We start from the raw sequence: 24,292 nt of genomic DNA, 5'->3' as shown, positions 1-24,292 counted from the left end.
TCCCCACATGAATTGGAGGGAGAAGGGAATCGAGTGAATCAGCCCATGCTGCCTTTCCATGCTATCTAGTGGGTGGTTCAGGAGCTCAAATAGCAGTGAGCTGGTACCAGTCAGCTGGTCAAGCACTGAATTGGAATGTTATGCTGAAGACTGGGGCAGAGAAGGTGAGGAAAAGGATTGAAGGGATGGGAACGATAAATAACTTTTTTAAAAAGGAGGCTAAATAGTTTTGAATTTTGGTTGCTGTAATAAGAGTTGAGCTGGAAATCATAATTTGGACCTCTCTTCGCTAAGCGCTTCTGTTTTGTGGAAGATGCCAGCTTGGTGCCAGGGGGAGATTGTGTTCTCATGCTGTCGCTGCTCTTACTTTTCAAAAGTTTGAAAAGTATTTTATATATCTTTCCTTTCAGGAGTCAGCTTTTCTTCTATACATCAGGAATGAGTATTGGAGTATTGGCTTCACTCATCATTCTCATCTGTATCCTGGCTCGTTTTCTACCTAAGGTAGGTTGGTAGGTAAGGGTCTCTTGTGTGAAAAATTGACTACGTTTTCTTGCACTTGAGGTGATGTATGTCTGTGATGGGCAATTGAACATTTTTCCATTTTTTTGTAACCACTGTCAGCATTGTGTTTCCAGATGTACCGAACCCTCACTACATGATGAAGCTCCCTCTAAAGTGTCTCAGTCTCCAAAGAGGAGCCACTGCTGCACCAGTGTGCATTTTGTTTTCATGAAAGCCGGCCTTGTTTTCTGAGTGAGGTTGCAAAGTTGATGTTGAATTAAGAGGGATTGTGTGCTGTGAACATCTGCCCACTAGAAGCTGGGTAGAGACAGCCTGAGCTGGACCATTCTAACCGAAACAGGTGTAACGAATGGAATGGATTTGAACCCAAGTTATGAGGCTGCTTTGGGTAAAGAGCAAACTTCACACTTGTACACGAGTTGGGGATGCTGTTCTGAAGTTGGGCAGAAAGTGGGAGTTTTCCTTCTATATCTGAACGGTGCTATGACTGTTCCATGATCCAGCATGGATGTACCTCGCCTTCAGTAAACACCATTTAAAAAAAAAAACAATTATTTGTTGCTAATTTTTTCCCCTTTTCTGTTTAGAAAACTTCTCTCTACTTGCTGGTGGCGGGCGGTTGGTCTGTGTCTCTGTATCTGATCCAAGTGACACTGAGGAATTTACAGTTTCTCTTAAGAGAATACTGGCAGTATGTTTTAGGTGAGATTGTTTTTAATTTATGGTAGACGTAGGATTTGTTTGCAAATGAAGTCCAGCATGCCGATACCACCGTTTCTATTTGCACTCTGTCAACAGAACTTTATACTATTGAACTAATGGGATGAAGCTAGTAGTACTCTTGTTGTTTTGAGGCTAATATTGGAGAGTCCACAACCAGAAATGAACACCGCCTGGGGCGCTGATACTATTCTCTCCTATCGTCTGCCCATCGGATATAAATCTGTACCTCCTGTGACACTGGATGACAAAACTGAGGCTGAGTCTTGCATGGCAATTTTACCATCTTTGGAACAAAGTGTTTCCCCTGCTCCTTTTCCTGAAGCTACTATTTGCAAGGGTATGATTCCAAGGGCACCAGCAACCCCCTGTACCGTGCCCAAATGACCGTTCGTTGGGAGTTTGACGGAGCGTTGGACCAGGTAATTTGACCATATAAGGTATCATCATTGAGCACAATCCTGGATGTTTACACATGCGTACTTTCCAGCACGAGCCATTGGATAGTGATCAGGAGCCTGGCAGAATTCATTTCAGCAGGCACGTTGCTTGGAATGACATTTAGCACATAATAAGAAATGACATTCTTAACTCACTAAATGTTACCTCACTGATGTGGAGTGCATGAGTGGGACAGATGGGGGAAATCGTCTGTAGAGGATCGCATATCTGTAACACAGCCTTTTCCATCCATTTAAATAAAAGGGAAATCGGGCGAGCATAGAATAGAATCATAGAAATTTACAACACAGAAGGAGGCCTTTCGGCCTATCTTGTCAGTGCCGGCTAATCCCACTTTCCAGTTCTAGGTCTGTAGCCCTGTAGGTTACAGCACTTGAAGTGCACATCCAAGTACTTTTTAAATGTGGTGAGGGTTTCTGTCTCTACCACCCTTTCAGGCAGAGAGTTCCAGGCCCCCACCACCCTCTGGGTGAAAAAAGTTCTCAACTCCCCTCCAAACCTTCTACCAATTACTGTAAATCCGTGTCTCCTGGTTATTGACCTCTATGCTAAGGGAAATAGGCCCTTCCTATCTGCGCTAGGCCCCTCATAATTTTATACACCTAAATTAATGAACGTAAGAATGTAATAAATAGGAGCAGGAGTAGGCCATTCGGCCCTTCGAGCCTGCTCCGCCATTCAATAAGATCATGGCCGATCTTCTACCTCAACTCCACCTTCCCGCACTATCCCCATATCCATTAATTCCCTTCGTTCCCAAAAATTTATCGACCTCTGTCTTGAATATACTCAACAGCTGAGCATCCACAGCTCTCTGGGGTAGGGAATTTCAAAGATTCACAACACTGAGTGAAGAAATTTGTCATCTCAGCCCTAAATGGCCGACCCCTTATTCTGTGACTGATCCAGTGTTCTAGATTTCCCAGCCTGGGGGAAACATTTTCCCACCATTAACCCTGTTGAGCCCCTTAAGAATTTTATATGTTTCAATTAGATCACCTCTCATTCATCTAAACTCTAAGGAATATAGTCTATAAGCCTAGTCGTCTAAATCGCTCCTCATAGGGCAATCCCCTCATCCCAGGAACCAGTCTCGTGAACCTTCGCTGCACTCCTTCGAAGGCAAATATGTCTTTCCTTGGGTATGGAGACCAGAACTGTACACAGTACTCCAGGTGTGGCCTCACCAATGCCCTGTATAATTATAGTAAGACTTCTTTACTCTTATACTCAAATCCCTTTGTAACAAAAGCTAACATACCATTTGCTTTCCTAATTGCTTGCTGTACCTGCACGTTAAATTTCTGTGATTCATGTACAAGGACACCCAGGTCCCTCACCATTCAACAAATATTCTACTTTTTTGTTTTTCCTACCAAAGTGCATAACTTCACACTTCCCCACATTGTATTCCATTTGCCATGTTCTTGCCCACTCAATCAACCTGTCTATATCTCTCTGCAACCTCTTTGCGTCCTCCTCACAGCTTACTTTCCCACCTAACTTTGTATCATCAGCAAACTTGGATAAGTAACACTCAGTCCCTTCATCTAAGTCATTAACATAGATTGTAAATAACTGAGGCCCAAGCACTGATCCTTACGGTACCCCGCTAGTTCCAGCCTGCCAACTTGAAAAAGTCCTGTTTATTCCTACTCTCTGTTTTCTGTCTATTAACCAATCCCCAATACCATGAGTCCTAATTTTGTGTAATAAATTAAGTCTCCCCTGAGCCGCCTCTACGTGTGCGGGAAGTGTATCCGCCTCCAGCTCCTGACAGACCACATTGCGGCACTGGAGCTGCGGGTGGATGAACTCTGGAGCATCCACGATGCTGAGAATGACGTGAATAGCACGTTTAGTGAGTTGGTCTTACCGCAGGAAAAGGGTACACAGCTAGATGGTAAATGGGTGACCAGCAGGAAGAGCAGTGCAAGGAAGGCAGTGCAGGGGTCCCCTGCGGTCACCCCCCCTGCAAAACAGATACACCGCTTTGGGTACTGTTGGGGGGATGACTCGGGGGGTGGGGGGGGGGAGCCAAGTTCATGGCACCGTGGGTGGCTCTGCTGCACAGGAGGGCAGGAAAAAGAGTGGGAGAGCGATAGTGATAGGGGATTCAATTGTAAGGGGAATAGATAGGCATTTCTGCGGCCGCAACCGAGACTCCAGGATGGTATGTTGCCTTCCTCGTGCAAGGGTCAAGAATGTCTCGGAGTGGGTGCAGGACATTCTGAAAAGGGAGGGTGAACAGCCAGTTGTTGTGGTGCATATAGGTACCAACGATATAGGTAAAAAACGGGATGAGGTCCTACAAGATGAATTTAGGGAGCTAGGAGCTAAATTTTAAAAGTAGGACGTCAAAAGTAGTAATCTCAGGATTGCTACCAGTGCCACGTGCTAGTCAGAGTAGGAATCGCAGGATAGCTCAGATGAATACATGGCTTGAGGAGTGGTGCAAAAGGGAGGGATTCAAATTTCTGGGACATTGGAACCGGTTCTGGGGGAGGTGGGACCAGTACAAACCGGACGGTCTGCACCTGGGCAGGACTGGAACCAATGTCCTAGGGGGAGTGTTTGCTAGTGCTGTTGGGGAGGAGTTAAACTAACATGGCAGGGGGATGGGAACCTATGCAGGTAGACGGAGGGAAATAAAATGGAGGTAGAAGCAAAAGATAGAAAGGAGAATAGTAAAAGTGGAGGGCAGATAAACCCAAGGCAAAAAACAAAAAGGGCCACATTACAGGAAAATTCTAAAGGAGCAAAGTGTGTTAAAAAGACAAGCCTGAAGGCTCTGTGCCTCAATGCGAGGAGTATTCAGAATAAGGTGGACGAATTAACTGTGCAGATAGCAGTTAACGGATATGATGTAATTGGCATCATGGAGACATGGCTCCAGGGTGACCAAAGCTGGGAACTCAACATCCAGGGGTATTCAACATTTAGGGAGGATAGGCAGAGAGGAAAAGGAGGCGGGGTGGAGTTGCTGGTTAAAGAGGAAATTAATGCAATAGTAAGGAGGGACATTAGTCTGGATGATGTGGAATCGGTATGGGTGGAGCTGCGGAATTCCAAAGGGCAGAAAACACTGGTGGGAGTTGTGTACAGATCACCAAACAGTAGCAGTGAGGTTGGGGACCACATCAAACAAGAAATTAAGGATGTGTGCAATAAAGGTATAGCAGTTATCATGGGCAACTTTAATATACATATTGATTGGGCTAACCAAACTGGTAGCAATGTGGTGGAGGAGGATTTCCTGGAGTATATTAGGGATGGTTTTCTAGACCGATATATCGAGGAACCAACTAGAGAGCTGGCCATCCTAGATGTGTAATGAGAAGGGACTAATTAGCAATCTTGTTGTGCAAGGCCCCTTAGGGAAGAGTGACCATAATATGGTAGAATTCTTTATTACGATGGAAAGTGACACAGTTAATTCGGAAACTAGGGTCCTGAACTTAAGGAAAGTTAACTTTGCCGGTATGAGGTGTGAATCGGCTAGAATAGACTGGCAAAGGATAATTAAAGGGTTGACGGTGGATAAGCAATGGCAAACATTTAAAGATCACATGGATGAACTTCAGTAATTGTACATCCCTGTCTGGAGTGAAAATAAAACTGGAAAGGTGGCTCAACCATGGCGAACAAGGGACATTAAGGATAGTGTTAAAGCCAAGGAAGAGGCATATAATTTGGCTAGAAAAAGCAACAAACCTGAGGACTGGGAGAAATTTAGAATTCAACAGAGGAAGACTAAGGGTTTAATTAAGAGGGGGAAAATAGAGTACGAGAGGAAGCTTGCAGGGAACATAAAAACGAACTGCAAAAGCTTCTATAAATATGTGAAGAGAAAAAGATTAGTGAAGACAAACGTGGGCCCCTTGCAGTTGGATTCAGGTGAATTTATAATGGGGAACAAAGAAATGGCAGACCAATTGAACAAATACTTTGGTTCTGTCTTCACGAAGGAAGACACAAATAACCTTCCGAATGTACTAGGGGACAGTGGGTCTAGTGAGAAGGAGGACCTGAAGGATGTCCTTATTAGGCGGGAAATTGTATTCGGGAAATTGATGGGATTGAAGGCCGATAAATCCCCGGGGCCTGATAGTCTGCATCCCAGAGTACTTAAGGAAGTAGTCCTAGAAATAGTGGATGCATTGGTGATCATTTTCCAACAGTCTATCGACTTGGGATCACTTCCTATGGACTGGAGGTTAGCTAATGTAACACCACTTTTTAAAAAAAGGAGGGAGAGAGAAAACGGGTAATGAAAGACCGGTTAGCCTGACATCAGTAGTGGGGAAACTGTTGGAATCAATCATTAAACATGAAATAGCAGCGCATTTGGAAAGCAGTGACACGATCGGACCAAGTCAGCATGGATTTATGAAAGAGAAATCATGCTTGATGAATCTTCTGAAATTTTTTGAGGATGTAACTAGCAGAGTGGTCAAGGGAGAACCAGTGGATGTGGTGTATTTGGACTTTCAAAAGGCTTTTGACAAGGTTCCGCACAAGAGATTGGTGTGCAAAATAAAAGCGCATGGTATTGGGGGTAATGTACTGACGTGGATAGAGAACTGGTTGGCAGATAGGAAGCAGAGAGTCGGGATAAATGGGTCCTTTTCAGAATGGCAGGCAGTGACTAGTGGAGTGCCGCAGGGCTCAGTGCTGGAACCCCAGCTCTTTACAATATACATCAATGATTTAGATGAAGGAATTGAGTGTAATATCTCCAAGTTTGCGGATGACACTAAACTGGAGGACGCTAAGAGGCTGCAGGGTGACTTGGACAGGTTAAGTGACTGGGCAAATGCATGGCAGATGCAGTATAATGTGGATAAATGTGAGGTTATCCATTTTGGGGGCAAAAACATGAAGGCAGAATATTATCTGAATGGCGGCAGATTAGGAAAAGGGGAGGTGCAATGAGACCTGGGTGTCATGGTTCATCAGTCACAAAGTGGGCATGCAGGTACAGCAGGCAGTGAAGAAGACAAATGGTATGTTGGCCTTCATAGCTAGGGGATTTGAGTATAGGAGCAGGGAGTTCTTGCTGCAGTTGTACAGGGCCTTGGTGTGAGGCCTCACCTGGAATATTGTGTTCAGTTTTGGTCTCCTAATCTGAGGAAGGACGTTCTTGCTATTGAGGGAGTGCAGCGAAGGTTCACCAGACTGATTCCAGGGATGGCAGGACTGACATATGAGGAGAGACTGGATCAACTGCGCCTTTATTCACTGGAGTTTAGAAGGATGAGAGGGGATCTCATAGAAACGTATAAGATTCTGACAGACTGGACAGGTTAGATGCGGGAAGAATGTTCCCGATGTTGGGGAAGTCCAGAACCAGGGGACACAGTCTAAGGATAAGGGGTAGGCCATTTAGGACTGAGATGAGGAGAAACTTCTTCACTGAGAGTTGTTAACCTATGGAATTCCCTGCCGCAGAGAGTTGTTGATGCCAGTTCATTGGATATATTCAAGAGGGAGTTAGATATGGCCCTTACGGCTAAAGGGATCAAGGGGTATGGAGAGAAAGCAGGAAAGGGGTACTGAGGGAACGATCAGCCATGATCTTATTGAATGGTGGTGTAGGCTCGAAGGGCCCAATGGCCTACTCCTGCACCTATTTTCTATGTTTCTATGTTTATAGCTAAAATTCTCCAGTGCTGGCAACGTCCTCGTGAATCTCTTCTGTATCCTTTCCTGTAATGTGGTGACAGGAACTACATGCAGTACTCTAGCTGTGGCCTAACCAGTGTTTTATACAGTTCAAGCATGACCGCCCCGTTCTTGTATTCAGTGCCTCGGCTAATAAAGGAAAGTATCCTATATGCCCAAGCACGAAAGAGGAGAATCTGCCCCTCTGCTCCAAATATCCATTGCATAGGCTGCTCTCTCGGGTCTGGAGATTGAGCTCTGCTCCATGCTGAGAGCTAGCAGTCTCTGCCTCATTGCTGGTATTTTCTGTGCTTTGCATGTGCGTGAGCTCAGTGCCTCTCCAGAGACCTCTGTGCATGTACTGGACATACCCCTCACTTCCACTTTGCACCATGGCAACTCTGACCCTGTACTTTCCTGCTGGTACCTGACTTTTTTTTTTCTCCTCTCACTTCTGGGCGCCAACTGTTTCCACCCTCGGCCTCCACTCCTCGTAAACCAAGAGAATACTGTCTCCAAAGCAAATGTGTGGGATGAGGCAAGCAGTAAATGGACCCCATCAGATTACTCTCTTTCCAGGGAAGAAGTCAGGGTTTGATTGATTCGTGTTCTGCTTCCACCACCCCCTAGGGACTAACTTTGAAACCCCAAAACCCCAACAATTTTTTTTTAAATTTGTGGGAAAAGAGCCAAGTTGTGGCGCTCAGCTCTTCAGGATGTGTAAGTTGCTTCTGCCTCCATTGTGTGGATTACTAGAGACGGCACTTTATAAATGCCACATGATGCCATTATTGCCAATGAAACAATCATGGTATTGTGCACAGCAGAATAGGAATAATATCCAAATTGTGTGCACGTGCAGTGGCTTAACTTTATTCAATAAATTGAAGTTAAGATCTAGATGTGAAACTTCACCCATCATTCTTTATTTATTAGTTGTAGAAGACAATCACATGCATAATCATTTCATTTGTTTCCAGATTTATTTTTAAATTGGTTATCTAATGGCACCACTTAATCTTGTATGGTTTTGTTGATATAAAATACATTGTGTATTGCATATTATAACACTCCTGTCATTGTAAAACAGCACATCCCGTCGACTGCGAGCACCGCTACAGATGACCTCATATCAGTAGAGTTTGAAACCTCTGGATTGACATTATTTTAAAGGGGGACCTAAGTGTGTGTGTGTGTTTTTTTTTAAAGAAACAGATTTGATTTGAACAAATCTGACCTAGCAGTGTTCGATTTCTCAAAAAACAGCCTTGCTACCACAAACTTTCCAAATGCAGAGTATTGCCAATTTTCATGGATGAATATTGCCCTGAGCAATTGTGTTTTTTTTGGGCTGGGGAATTGGTGTGTGTCACACGGGAGGACAGGAGTGTCAGAAGGAGTGGCAAGAACGTGCAGATTTCAGAAATGAAAAAAAAATTCTCTTTTGTTGTCGTCTCAGTCACACATCACATCTGAGCCAGCCAGGTGACCAGTTCTCTGACATCTGCCAGCTCTTCTGTCACCGGCAGCTAGGACGTGTTTGAGAAAGGCCTGGGTGATGTTTCCTCTTTTGTTTTTCCTCCCTCGCAGTGCGGAAGCACCTGATCTCGGTGTGGTGTCTTTATTCTTGGGCCCGCTCCTCCCGTAGCCAACTAGTGTGGCTGGGTCTGCCTGCCCCCTCCCCGCCCTTTGGTATATAGCACTCTACAGCTGAGCAATTATATAGGCTGCGGCCTACAGATTATCTGGGAGAAACAGGCATTGAGTCCTTTATGAAGGTTTTTCTTCCTGTGCTCTTGATGTTTCAGGCTATGTGACGTTATCTGGCTTTGTCAGTTTTGCTGTCTGCTACAAGTATGGCCCACTGGAGGAGGAGAGAAGTGTCAACCTGCTGAACTGGGCCCTACAATTCTGTGGACTGTTACTAATGTACTCTGGTATTCAAGTACGCCATGTTGCCCTGGCACTCATCATTGTAGCTTTCTGCATGAAGAAGCTAGAGCTTCCGTTTAGGTGGACATATGCTGCATACAAGTAAGTGTTTTGTATATTAACTCTTCCCAGAAATTGAAATAACTATCTGTTTAGCTGTGCAAAATTGACAAAAACAGATTTATTGCTCCTGTCTCTGGAACAAGTGCATCAGGTTGGCATTATTCTGCTACAGAGCAGACTTGGTCAAAAATAAAGCAGATTATTGCAGTGGATATTTCGACACTGTGGCTTAGGAAACGGATTTGTAACTCCAGTGCTAGTGTTGAGCTACCAACCAGGAGACCAATGTTTGAATCCCAGTCTCAAATTGCATTTATATGTGGACAACATGTGCTTATGCAGTGTCTTTAAATGTAGAAAAATGTCCCAAGGTGCTTCAGAGCTGTAATCACAAAATGGACACCAAGCGAAAGATGATATTGGAAGGGGTGACCGAAAGCTTGGTCAAAGAGGTGGGTTTTAAGGAGAGTTTTGGCAGTGGGAGGGATTCAAGAAGGAACATTTCCTCGGGATGATTTTGCTAGGCTTCTGTCTGTCATTCAGATTGGAGAGGGGATACCAATCGGGGATAAATGATTTCCAGTTACACCAGGAATCTTATTTGAGGGGCATCATCCAGAGAAAGAAATGGTTGGCTTCTGTGTGTAAGGAATCTGTCCCAGCAAAGGGATGAATCTGTGGGAGTGTTGTGTAGCATGACGTTTACATATACACGATTTGTGGAAACAGTACTGATATGAACTGTTACAAGTCTCTCAACACACTTGTGCTTATCTTAAAAAGCAGCTGCCACTGGCAAACATGTATGATCTAAAACGTAACCTTTAGGGTCAACAGTCTCCCTTTTGACTACTGGATATAGTAGGGGTGGGGATGTCCAGGATTACTCTGATCTCTCAACATAGGCAGAAGAGTGGAGGGTAGCCAATGTAACCCCACTTTTTAAAAAAAGGAGGGAGAGAGAAAACAGGGAATTACAGACCGGTCAGCCTGACATCGGTAGTGGGTAAAATGATGGAATCAATTATTAAGGATGTCATAGCAGTGCATTTGGAAAGAGGTAATATGATAGGTCCAAGTCAGCATGGATTTGTGAAAGGGAAATCATGCTTGACAAATCTTCTGGAATTTTTTGAGGATGTTTCCAGTAGAGTGGACAAGGGAGAACCAGTTGATGTGGTATATTTGGACTTTCAGAAGGCTTTCGACAAGGTCCCACTCAAGAGATTAATGTGCAAAGTTAAAGCACATGGGATTGGGGGCAGTGTGCTGACATGGATTGAGAACTGGTTGTCAGACAGGAAGCAAAGAGTAGGAGTAAATGGGGACTTTTCAGAATGGCAGGCAGTGACTAGTGGGGTACCGCAAGGTTCTGTGCTGGGGCCCCAGCTGTTTACACTGTACATTAATGATTTAGACGAGGGGATTAAATGTAGTATCTCCAAATTTGCGGATGACACTAAGTTGGGTGGCAGTGTGAGCTGCAAGGAGGATTCTATGAGGCTGCAGAGCGACTTGGATAGGTTAGGTGAGTGGGCAAATGCATGGCAGATGAAGTATAATGTGGATAAATGTGAGGTTATCCACTTTGGTGGTAAAAACAGAGAGACAGACTATTATCTGAATGGTGACAGATTAGGAAAAGGGCAGGTGCAAAGAGACCTGGGTGTCATGGTACATCAGTCATTGAAGGTTGGCATGCAGGTACAGCAGGCGGTTAAGAAAGCAAATGGCATGTTGGCCTTCATAGCGAGGGGATTTGAGTACAAGGGCAGGGAGGTGTTGCTACAATTGTACAGGGCCTTGGTGAGGCCACACCTGGAGTATTGTGTACAGTTTTGGTCTCCTAACCTGAGGAAGGACATTCTTGCTATTGAGGGAGTGCAGCGAAGGTTCACCAGACTGATTCCCGGGATGGCGGGACTGACCTATCAAGAAAGACTGGATCAACTGGGCTTGTATTCACTGGAGTTCAGAAGAATGAGAGGGGACCTCATAGAAACGTTTAAAATTCTGACGGGGTTAGACAGGTTAGATGCAGGAAGAATGTTCCCAATGTTGGGGAAGTCCAGAACCAGGGGACACAGTCTAAGGATAAGGGGGAAGCCATTTAGGACCGAGATGAGGAGGAATTTCTTCACCCAGAGAGTGGTGAACCTGTGGAATTCTCTACCACAGAAAGTTGTTGAGGCCAATTCACTAAATATATTCAAAAAGGAGTTAGATGAAGTCCTTACTACCAAGGGGAATCAAGGGGTATGGTGAGAAAGCAGGAATGGGGTACTGAAGTTGCATGTTCAGCCATGAACTCATTGAATGGCGGTGCAGGCTAGAAGGGCCGAATGGCCTACTCCACCTATTTTCTCTGTTTCTATGTTTCTATGTTGCTGTAGTTCAGAGGCACTGGCTCATTCAGCAGTTTTCACAGCCAGGAGAGAATTGCTAGTGCCTTTTAGTGTGCAACGTCCGAGACAGAATTGTGCGCACTCGCTCAAAAGACACCATTCACTCTTGCAGAAGACGATGAACAGAAACCGAGTTATATTCACCAATTTTGGCTAAAATTTGGATGAAAAGCTCAAACATAGACATGTTCGAATTTGACACTGGACAGACCCTTTTTCAATTGCATGGTCTCTGAGCCATTTGCTGCCGTAATAAGAGTTCTTGGCCCAAATATATCAACGACTCAAAAAGTTCACACACGATCTGTATCAGTGTTATTAAAAGACATTGACTGGGGACTGAGTGGATCAGAGGGTTAAAGCAGTGTACTATGTCTGAGCTTTGGGCCAGACTGAAGGGATGAAAGTCTCCACTTCACACACGTACTGGTGCCTCAGGTGGATTGTGGAAGGACAAAGATATGTTTGCTCTTCCAGCCCAAAGCTCCATCTCCATCACTAATTAATCATCCCTATTTGGAAAGCTGGCTGACAGAGATGAGCTGTTTCTTCTGATGTGGCCATTTAAACTGTGCCAAGAGTTTCATTGCTCTGGTGTCAAACATGTGGGGCAGGCTAATGAGGCAAGGGAATACACATTAAATGATAGGACACTGAAGTGTAGAGGAACAAAAGGACCTGGGAGTGCATGTCCACAGATCCCTGCAGGTAGCAGGCCAGGTAGATAAGATGGTTAAGAAGACATACGGAATACTTGCCTTTATTAGCCGAGGCATAGAATACAAGAGCAGGTGGGTTATGCTTGAACTGTATAAAATATTGGTTAGGCCACAGCTGCGTACAGTTCTGGTCACCACATTACAGGAAAGATGTGATTGCACTGGAAAGGGTGCAGAGGAGATTTACCAGGATGTTGCCTGGACTGGAGAATTTTAGTTATGAAGAAAGATTGGATAGGCTGGATTTGTTTTCTTTGGAACAGAGGAGGCTGAGGGAAGACCTTATTGAGGTGTATAAAATTGAGGGGCCTGGATAGAGTTGATAGGACAGACCTAGGCAGAGGAGTTAACAACCAGGGGACATAGATTTAAAGTAATTGGTAGGAGGTTTAGAGGGGAAATGTCTTCACCCAGAGGGTGGTGGAGGTCTGGAACACACTGCCTGAAAGGGTGGTAGAGGCAGAAACCCTCACCAAATTTAAAAAGATACTTGGATGTGCACTTGAAGTACCGTAACCTACAGGGCTACGGATCAAGAGCTGGAAAGTGGGATTAGGCTGGGTAGCTCTTTGGCCGGCACGGATACGATGGGCCAAAATGGCTTCCTTCCATGCTGTAAATTTCTATGATTTTATATTGTGCTGTAATATCACTGGTGTGGGTTTATACCAGTATCGAGTAGCTTCCAGGAACTGTCCTGTGCTGCTTTCACTACACACCTAGTGACTATAACTGGAAATGTTACTTTGTTTTTTAAAAAGTAGAAAGTATGAAGCTAAGGCAGTAAATTTCACCCTGCACGTTCAGAGTTCTTCCATGAGCATGCACACCTGGACTTGGCACTGATGCATTACTATGCAACTGCGATGTCCTGCTTGCATTGCTTACTCTATTGGTATTGTAACAGTAAGTACAGCGTAACTGCAGCATTATGAAAGCAAAATGATGTGGGCACACCTCGTGGTAGGTGGTAGACCTGGAAACAGTTTAATTGTCTGCCCTTGAGATTGTGTAGTGGCTCCTGATTAAGAAATAATCAAAATTGTCAAAAGGCTGATGTTTCTGATCATCTCAGTTCAAGTCATTTTCCTTTTTTAAATTATTCACGGGATGTGAGAGTTGCCATCAAGGCCAGCATTTATTGCCCATCCCTAATTGCCCTCGAAGGTGGTAGTGAGCTGCGGCTTGCAAGGCCATTTCAGAGGTCAGTTAAGAGCCAACCAGATGGGTTTTTACGACAATTACGACAGTTTCATAATCACCATTACTGATGCTAGCTTTTTATTCCAGATTTATTTTAATTCATTAAATTTAAATTCCCCAGCTGCCGTAATGGGATTTGAACTCAGTAGTCCAGTAACATAACCACTATGCTACTGCACCCTCCATCAATATCTTACATATATAATAAACTTGTACTCCTGCAATAAGGGAGTTTGGGGTACATTGAGGAGGGGAAGAGAAGAGTTTAAAAAGTGTTTTGACTGTTGCTGCAAGGTGTACCCTGGAACTGGGGAGAAGAAAAAAACTCCCAACGGTCTGACTTAAAAATACAGTGACCTTTCATAATTTTCTAAAAATTCTAATTTTAGGCAGGTGTTCATAGGAAGAAGTAAGCTCGAGCCCCGACAGCTTCTAACTGAGGAGGAATATCAGCGGCAAGGAGAAATCGAAACATACAACGCCCTATTGGAACTGCAAATGTTCTGCAGCAGCCCCGAATTCAATGCGTGGAAAACCGTGTCCAGACTGTCGACACCAAAGAGGTAATGCTTGTGCACCATTTAAATCCTCTTGCGCTTTCACTGTCTTCCCCCATCCTCTGAGAAAATGGGCAAGCAGCCTGATCCCGGGCTTTTGCCAGCACTGCCTTTGAGCTGGTAGTCAAGAGATGTGCAAGAGCAGCCTGGATAACTGGTTTTCCCATTCCACCTCCATTTAAGGAAGCACCCAGGCCTTACTTTGTTACCTGCCCTTGAGCATGCAACCGAGGTCAGTAACTGGGTGTGTGCAGAAATTGCAGATAGTAAATTCACCTCTGTGCTCTCTGCGGCTTAGCAGGTTGGAGCACATTAAGTTGTGCCACACAGTACTGCGTCCAGCTCCTAATTAAAACCCAGACAAGCCTGAACGATGGAATGAGAAAGGCTGATCTGACTCATCGAGCCTGCTGCTTTCACAGACCATGTATGAGTTTCTGATGAACTCCCCCAACTTATTAATTCTCCTGATGGATGTGGATAACCACCAGTAAAATATCCAAAGAAGTTAACTCTAAACAAGCATTCCAATTATTGCTCAAGGCCATTGCTTGTCCTCTGCAGCATACACTTGGTGTTGTCCAGTCGCCGCAGGAGGTCCAGCCGGGAGGCCCAGGTCGCGCCGAGTCATCAAATCTGTCACCAAGTTCATGGTCTACAGGGCTGTAGTGATACCCACCCTCCTGTATGGCTCAGACGTGGACCATGTACAGTAGATACCTCAAGTCGCTAGAGAAATACCACCAACGATGTCTTCGCAAGATCTTACAAATCCCCTGGAGGACAGACGCACCAACATTAGTGTCCTCGACCAGGCCAACGTCACCAGCATTGAAGCACTGACCACACTTAATCAGCTCCGCTGGGCAGGCCACATCGTCCGCATGCCTGACACAAGACTCCCAAAGCAAGCGCTCTACTCTGAACTCGTCCACGGCAAACGAGCCCAAGGTGGGCAGCGGAAACGTTACAAGGATACCCTCCTAGCCTCCCTAATAAAGTGCGACATCCCCACCAACACCTGGGAGTTCCTGGCCAAAGACTGCCCTAAGTGGAGGAAGTGCATCCAGGAGGGCGCTGAGCTTCTCGAGTCTCGTTGCCGAGAGCATGCAGAAATCAAGCGCAGGCAGCGGAAGGAGCGTGCAACAAACCAGGCTCCCCGCCCACCCTTTCCCTCAACCACTGTCTGTCCCAGAGTTCTCATTGGACTGTTCCGTCACCTAAGAACTCATGCTAAGAGTGGAAGCAAGTCTTCCTCGATTCTGAGGGACTGCCTATGATGATGAAACTTGGTGTATCGTCGAGCTTCATGTTGGGGAGGTGCTATATTTTTTGCACAGCATCGACCGTGAAGTGTGAAATCTGCAGCCTGAAAACTTCTGGGAAGCTAGATTTTTCAGAAAAAATTCACATTTCAACATCCCTCGGGTACCATAATTTGCAGAATGAAGGGCCACAATGGCTGCCTGTAGTATTTATCACGTGTAGCACAAATTTAAATGCCATGTATATTGGAACAAAATCAAAAGGAGAGCTTGTGGTGGCTGAGGTGTCAATTATTTTCTCCAATTTCTCCTCACATCAACAGCCCGGGTGATCTGTTCCCATGCGTCTGCGAATGCAGTTTTTGAAACTGACCTTTAGGAGGTGGGTGAGAGTAGCCTTCGATGAGACTCTTATTCTTTTCTCCTCTTTTTTTCCCCCCTCTCCTCCCCCCTCAAATACAGATAGTCTCTTGCCTCTGCACAGTTGAGTAAGGAGCTCAGTATATGGGGTAGACTCACTGGCACTAGCTCACATTCTGTCACTCTGGTGCTGCATGCTGTAACCTATATTTTTGTCTTGGGAATTCACCAAAATATCTTCAAAAATATTTGCGTAGTAATTAAGATGAGATATTGGTGCTTCGAAATAGGATGTTTTTTTACTTGGGCCACCCAATTCCAGCATCATGGATGCCCATCTCGGGTAAGCATGTATCTGATGCAGAGTAAAGTTCCTACTCTGCTCCAAGAATGGACATTATCCACCCCCACCCACCAATTGTTCCAGTATGAATCTTGCCTCATCCCACACTAACCATCTTGGAGCTTTCTGTACAAAGTTGTCCATTTGTACCAAATTACAATAGTTTTGTGCAATGTATTTGATCCCACAAAGAACTTGGTTGAGTGCCCCAGACTCTTATTGTGTAGAACTGTTAAGGAGCAGGTGACTTGGCTCCAAGCTAAAAGGTTAGCTGGTCAACTGCATCTCCCAGTTTCCCAATTGAAAAATGACTGGATATAAAACAATGTGTGACTATTCTCAATGGTAAAGAGAACTCAAGAACATAAGAAATAGGAGCAGGAGTCAGCCATTCGGCCCCTCGAGCCTGCTCTGCCATTCAATGAGATCATGTCTGATCTTCGACCTCAACTCCACTTTCCTGCACTATCCCCTTAATATCCAAAAATCTATCGATCTCTGCCTTGAATATACTCAAAGACTGAGCCTCCACAGCCCTCTGGGGCAGAGAATTCCAAAGACTCACCACCTTCTGAGAAAATAAGTTTCTCCTCATCTCAGTCCTAAATGGCTGACCCCTTATTCTGAGACTGTGACCCCCTAGTTCTAGATTCCTCAGCCAGCGGAAACATCCTCCCAGCATCTACCCTGTCAATCCCTGTAAGAATTTTGTATGTTTCAAAGAGATCACCTCTCATTCTTCTAAACTCTAGTGAATATAGGCCTACTCTACTCAATCTCTCCTCATAGGACAATCTCCACATCCCAGGAATCAGTCTGGTGAACCTTTGTTTCACTCCCTCAATGGCAAGTATATCCATCCTTGGATAAGGAGACAAAAACTGTACACAATACTCCAGCTTCAGTCTCACCGGGGCCCTATATAATTGCAGTAATATCTCAGTAGTTTGATACTTGAGGCTAGCTACTGAAATGTGGTCAAATATAAGAAATAGGAGCAGGTGTAGGCCATTTGGCCCCTCGAGCCTGCTCCGCCATTCAATAAGATCATGGCTGATCTGATTATGGGCTCAGCTCCACTTCCCTGCCCGTTCCCCATAACCCTTTATTCCCTTATCACTCAAAAATCTGTCTATCTCCACCTTAAATATATTCAATGACCCAACCTCCACAGATCTCTGGAGCAGAGAACTCCACAGATATACAACCCTCAGAAGAAATTCCTCCTCATCTCAGTTTTAAATGGGCGGCCCCTTATTCTGAAACTATGCCCCCTAGTTCTAGATTCCCCCATGAGTGAAAACATCCTCTCTGCATCCACCTTGTCGAGCCGCCTCATTATCCTATATGTTTCAATAAGATCACCTCTCATTCTTCTAAACTCCAATGAGTATAGGCCCAACCTACTCAACCTTTCTTCATAAGTCAAACCCTTCATCCCCGGAATCAACCCAGTGAACCTTCTCTGAACAGCCTCCAATGCAAGTATATCCTTCCTTAAATACGGAGACCAAAACTGTACGCAGTACTCCAGGTGTGGCCTCACCGATACCCTGTACAGTTGTAACAGGACTTCTCTGCTTTTATACTCTCTCCCCCTTGCAATAAAGGCTAACATTCCATTTGCCTTCCTGATTACTTGCTGTACCTGCATACTAACTTTGTGTGTTTCATGCACAAGGACCCCCAGCTCCCTCTGTACTGCAGCATTTTGTAATTTTTCTCCATTTAAATAATTTGCTTTTTTATTTTTTCTACCTCACACTTTCCCACATTATACTCCATCTGCAAAATGTTTGTCCATTCACTTAGCCTGTCTATATCCCTCTGCAGATTTTTTGTGTCTTCCTCACAACCTGCTTTCTCACCCATCTTTGTATCATCAGCAAACTTGGCTACATTACACTCGGTCCCTTCATCCAAATCATTAATATAGATTGTAAATAGTTGAGGCCCCAGCACCGATCCCTGTGGCACCCCACTAGTTACTGTTTGCCAACTGGAAAATGATCCATTTATCCTGACTCTCTGTTTTCTGTTAGTTAGCTAATCCTCTATCCATGCTAATATATTACCTTCAACCCCATGAACTTTTATCTTGTGCAGTAACCTTTTATGTGGCACCTTATCAAATGCCTTCTGGAAATCCAAATACAGATGTAAGGCTAACTGGCCTATAGTTTCCTGCTTTCTGTCTGCCTCCTTTTTTAGATAGGAGCATTACATTTGTGGTTTTCCAATCTGCTGGGACCGCCCCAGAATCCAAGGAATTTTGATAGATTACAATTAATGCATCCACTATCTCTGCAGCCACTTCTTTTAAGACCCTAGAATGCAAGCCATTAGGTCCAGGGGACTTGTCCATCTTTAGTCCCATTATTTTACCGAGTACTACTTCAGAGAAGTTGTGGAAACTACAACTTTAATCAAGAGGCCTGTCGTCAGGCTTTGGACAGGAAATGTTGGCCAGGGTTTCTGCCTCTGGTTGCTCTCCAGTGACATCTATTGGAAACGGTGTAGCTGTGGATGCAAAATCGGAGGAAGATGGGGCTCGGCTGTGATGTGCCCTCTTGAGCAGCCTGATGACACACTATCTAACCTCACAAAGTGAAGAGTGGCTGGATATCAGAGGCTGGTTGGTGCCTACGGATCCATATTCTGGTTGTGGAGTTTTGATGACTCGTGGATAAGGTGATTCTAGGGGGTAATTGATGCTCTTTCCAAAAATGTAGCTTTGTACTTTTCATAACTGCATGAAGTATAATATTTAGAAATGTTGGGAAAGTGTTTCTTTTGAGAAAAAACTGCTTGTCATGGTTGAAAATAGTGTTATAATTTTTCATTAGCTGCTGAGTTTGGGACATTGGTGTGACTGTGGGGTCTATGTCTTGTCCTGCAGATTTGCTGACTTTGTTGAAGGGGAGTTTCACCTCAATCCCAACGAAATTGCTGTTCACGAACAAGAATACGGACTAGCTGGCATGTTTCTAGAGGACGAGCTCTGTGACATTGGTTTTTATGACGTCGAATATTGAGACTGGGGCTCGGATAGCAAATGTTCACCACTCTGAGTGAGTGAGGTTCGTGTAACGGAGACCAAGCCTCTTTCCATACAGGATGAAGCTGTTTATACTGCTTCTTGATTAACTCGTCGCCTGGATTATTGAAATGATCAAAAAGACAGCGCACTCAGCAATTCATTCAGTTAAATGTGATCCGCATCCAGACTGGACGAGGATTGCTGGGACTGATCCTGCCTGTACAGGGCAGACCTGTGCGTGAGGATCAAGCTTGTCTGAAGACTGCGGAAGGTGTGGTGTAGTGTCCGTAAATTCGGTCTCTTCTCAGGTGTTTATTTTTAATGACTTTATTGACCAGTCCTTGATTTTTAAGAATTGGTCTGTTACCAGTGCACTGCTTGGAATTCAGGGAAGCTAAGGAACAAATTGCTCTCTGTTTGCAAACAATAGCTGCTGCGATCTTATGAAGTTGGGGAAGAAAGAGTCACGGGTAGCACTTCTGAATCCTTTTAACCGAGAGAAGGGAAAACATCCGAGATCTTTGTATGGCCTAATTGAACTTTCAAAAACAACCATTTACCTTTTTTAATTTTTACCTTTTTGTCAGCTAAATTTAGCTTCCATAAAATAAGTTTTACTTTAAAACTCTGGTATCACCACTTTTTTTGTTGTTGTTAGTACCATTTAACAATGGGAAGGTTGGATACAGAGTACATAAATCTGAACGAGTTAAATAACTCTACACATACACTGAAGGCATATTTCAGGCAGCTCGGTTGTGTTGTCATTTGAATTTTTCTTAATGAATTATTTACTATCGTTTTTAATGTTCCCTCTACTGTGAACTCTATTACTAAATATGCATCGTTGGTTAAGAATGTAAAGATTAACTGCATAGCAGTGTGTTAAACTAGGTTGTATCTACTGTGACATCGCCAAGTTCACAAGACATTGGTGTTTGTGTAATTTGAATCTATGCAAAGAATATCTTTCATCATCAGAACTCCTTTTTTCAAAAAGTGGAGCGATACAGAGTAATGAATTACAATTAGCATTGCGTTTTTCTGTCCTTTTTGAGCAATTTTTACCTTTGTTGGGAGCATTCCTGTGCCTGATGGTGCAAGGGGGCTGAATTTAATCAAAAAAAGAATTACGGTGAATAATCTCTAGTCTTATAACCGTATCTCCCATTCTTAATCTAGCTCCAAAGTAAGTCAGGTTCAGTAACTCCTGAAAGTCTGTACCACAACAGTGTTATCAGCTCTCGCAGTACACTTGAAAAAAATGTTGAAATGGCTGAAACCAAAAATAAAATGAACTATCATTCGTCATGATGGCACTTGCTCTTTAAATCTGTGATTCGGAACAAGGTTACTTGTCCCAAATTGTTGGCATAGTTTCCTTTATTTTTTGTGGAACTATTAACTCGATTATTGGTGACTCATTTTCTGCTCCTTCACTCTACACTTTGGCTTCAAGAGGTAAGAAAATCTGAGTGGAAACAGTGAGGGCAATCCTCTGTCCCGTTCCTTAAACAGTATTACTGGAGGACATTCTCTTGCCTCTAGTTCTATTGTAAAGCACCCTCCTGCTTTAAAGGGAGAGCAAGTACTGCTCTACAAGCCAGAATTTTCACAATTTTAAGAATGACCTGACCAGAATTAACCACATGACATGAAAAATATTAAAAATCTCCATTCGTTGAATTGCAGTGCCATGCCTGATGATCAGATTGTGAGGCTGTATGAGCTCATTGAGTTGCACTATTACCTCATGAGCTAGCTGAACAATGTGGAAATGTTTTTGCACTGCTTAGCTTACGTTGTTAAATGCCCTGGCCCTGAACTAGGAGTGGAATTGTGACCGAGGTGGGGTACTGCTCGTCACTTTAATGTGAGACAGTGTTGTGGCATGTGGACCTCACTTATAGCTACAGTTCACGTGAACAAATTTCATTCTACTCTTACCTCTGCTATCTACACCAAATTAAAGGAAGAGCTACTTCTCCAGGTTTGCCCATCGGTATAATGGTGTGTGCTGCGTGTTGTATAACTCTGAAATGTTTGTGTGGGTAACTAATGGAAATCGCATCAGCCAGTGCTGTGGAGCATTGGCATGTGTTTGGTGCCTGTTGGGGGGCATTTGCTGATGCAATGTTCTCTATGGAGCTGCTATACACTGGATGAGGCACTCTGGCACTGATATCGGTGTGTGCATCATAGAGGCTTTAATGACATTGTTAAAATTCAGGTGTAAAAGTAACTGGCAATATCCATCTGGTTATTGCACATCACAAGTATTGGCAATAATGTCCTGCCCCCAGCCAGTTTATTGCAACCAAACAGAGGTCAATGGCACGAATTATATATGTGTGTGTGTTTGTTTTAAATCTTTGCATATCCCTGCATTTTAATGTTGAGCACAGATTTCAGTGTTGGAAAATGTACTGGGATATTTTATTTTATTAAAAATGTTTTGAATTGTAATAAACTTGCAGAAAATATCATTGGTTCATTTATATCTTCCTATATTGGGGGGAGGGGCGTGGATGGGAAGAGGAGGTGGTGGTGGGCCACTGTTATCAGGGGGAGGGGGAATTTTTCTCCTTTTTTAAGGTATTTTCGTACATAGCACTGGGGCATAAATGGTCTGTGGAGGGCAAACAGGTAGGTGACCTATATGTGCCTGCTGCTGGTGATGGGGAAGTAGCTGACCTTTTGCATGCTATCTTCTGACTGTGACACAATTGACACTGAGAATTCTGGTGGACTGTTGACACACACTCCTGTCGCACTAAACATTGGTCTGCTCCAGGTTTGCTGGCCAATGGTAGTTTGGTGGTGGACGGATGTGATCGGGGCACAGGGGAGGCGTGAGTTCCGGGCCAGGGACCCAGGGGCAGCACGGGCCAGCCCACACTGCGATATGTGTGGTGCACTGGGCCCGTGCAGCAGAGCTGGTCTCCAGTTGCCTCAGGTAACCCTTGCCACTGGACCAAGACCTAGCTCTGTCAAGCCCGTGTGGTGGCTGGTGTGCAATGGCCACCCCACATTAAAACAATCCACCCACAGGCATCTTCCACCCTTCAACATGTCGTTCGGGTTCTTCTTTCGAAACACCTGTGAACTCATCCTTTTTTTTTTGGCGTGGAAGCAAGTCATCCTTGTTTTGAGGGACTGCCTATGATGAGCTGAAACACCAAGGTATGCTACCAAAGACCAGAAGAGTGCAAGTTTGATCCCATGACTGTTAAATTCCCAATCCCAGCCATATTGCTGAGGATTTAAAATTGTATGTGTTTGGGGCCCAGGAGCCAGTGCAGGGTAAAATGCTTTCGACAAGCTAGAGCTTATGGAGGGTCAAGGAAGGCCAGCAAGGAAAGTGTCAGTGTACAAAACTATGCATGAGGGCTACAGCAACAATGGGGATAGCAACATAAGAACAGGAGAGGACTATTCAGCCCCTCAAACCTGTTCTGCCATTCAATTAGATTGTGGCTGATCTGTACTTCAACTCCATATCCCTGATACCCTTGTCTAACAAAAATCTGTCGATCTCAATTTCAATTGGCTTCCAGCATCCACAATCTTTTGGGAGGATAGAGGTCCCGATTTCTACTACCCTTTGTGTGGAAAACGTGCTTCCTGATTTCAATCCTAAATGGCCGAACTGTAATTTTAAGATTATGCTCCTTGATCTGATTTCCCCACCAGATGAAATAGCTTCTCTATCTACTCTATTGAATCCTTTTATTATTCTGAATACCTCAGTTACATCAGCCCTTCTAGACTCAATGGACAATAAGCCTAGTCTATGCAACCTGTCCTTGTAACAACCTCAAGTCCTGGTATCATTCTGGTGAATCTGCACTGCACCCCACCATGGGCAATATAGCCTTCCTGAGGTGTGGTGCCCAAAATTGAATGTAGTACTCCAGATAGGGTCTGTCCATGGCTCCATAACTGACTCATCACTTCCTCCACTTTTTGTATTCCAGCCCCTTTTGAGATAAGGGCTGATATTCCATTAGCCTTTTCAATTACAGTTTGGTATGGGTCGAGGATGACAATGTTGTGGAAGTAATTGTGATGGAAAGAATATGGAGATGCCTACTTGAGTTCAGTAGCATCCGTCGCTCCCATAAGCAGTAAGGTGAAAATGTACAGAACAAGTTACAATCAGAGTCCTTCAGTTCATTTAGCAGTTTATATTTACGTAATCATACGACACATAGGGCACGCCTCACTTTCCCACATCAATGGATCATCTTGATTTAAGCAGAATAACTCCCCTGCATCTCAGCTGTGGCTCAGTGGGTAGCACTCTCACCTTCGAGTCAGAAGGTTGTGGGTTTAATTTCCACTCCAGGGATTTGAGTGCTTAATCTAAAACTGACATTCCAGTGTAGTCCTGTACTGTCGGAGATGCCATCTTTCAGATGAGATGTTAAACCGAGGCCCCGTCTGCCCTTTCAGGTGGATGTAAAAGATCCCATGGCACACTTTTTCAAAGAGGAGCAGGGGCATTCTCCTCAGTGTCCTGGCCAATATTTATCCCGCAACCATTATCACTGTTTTTGTGAGACCGTGCTGTGTGCAAATTGGCTGCTGCATTTCTTACATTACAACAGTGACTACACTTCAAAAGTACTGAGGTTGAGAAAGGCACTGTATAAATGCAAGTCATTTAAAAAAAAAAAAAAAAAAAAAATTGCATCCTGTCCTACAGCCCAGGGCAAAACCCTTCTGCAGTCTCCTATTGTGCAGCATTGTGCTGCTTGGCTGCCCTTTTTGGTGTCTCTCTCTCTAAACCACGCCTTCATTTTATGTGTTTCATATAAAATTTTAGCTCTGTCAGCTGCTTTCTAATAGGATTTTGAAAAACTAAGGAAAGGCAAAGCTCATTGAAGTGTTTTTGCCAGTTTCTTTTGTTCCCACTTTCCAATACTTGTCAAAATTTGTGGTATAGAATGAGATGGCTGTAGTGTATGGGGATGAGAAGAGATTAGAGTTGATGGGTAAAAGAGATGTGTTCCACTCACCAGGGTCAAACAT

The 24,292-nt window shown here is 44.2% G+C and overlaps 1 protein-coding gene across 3 annotated transcripts in view; it reads left to right on the top strand.

The window, feature by feature from the left end:
• Positions 1-21,741, top strand: part of nemp1 (nuclear envelope integral membrane protein 1) — a 129,242-nt gene extending 107,501 nt beyond the window's left edge. For all 3 annotated transcript variants that reach the window (XM_070869702.1, XM_070869703.1, XM_070869701.1), the window contains 5 exons: positions 411-504; positions 1,113-1,227; positions 9,180-9,405; positions 14,083-14,256; positions 19,118-21,741. In XM_070869702.1, the coding sequence (XP_070725803.1) occupies positions 411-504; positions 1,113-1,227; positions 9,180-9,405; positions 14,083-14,256; positions 19,118-19,253 (745 nt within the window). In that variant the 3' untranslated portion in view covers positions 19,254-21,741. The remainder of the gene's footprint in view (positions 1-410; positions 505-1,112; positions 1,228-9,179; positions 9,406-14,082; positions 14,257-19,117) is intronic.
• Positions 21,742-24,292: the final 2,551 nt, after the last annotated feature.

This window comes from Pristiophorus japonicus, chromosome X (genome assembly GCF_044704955.1).
Source record: "Pristiophorus japonicus isolate sPriJap1 chromosome X, sPriJap1.hap1, whole genome shotgun sequence".
Taxonomy (NCBI): domain Eukaryota; kingdom Metazoa; phylum Chordata; class Chondrichthyes; family Pristiophoridae; genus Pristiophorus; species Pristiophorus japonicus.
Note: the sequence above shows the minus strand (reverse complement) of the source record. Positions and strands in the feature narration are given on the sequence as shown.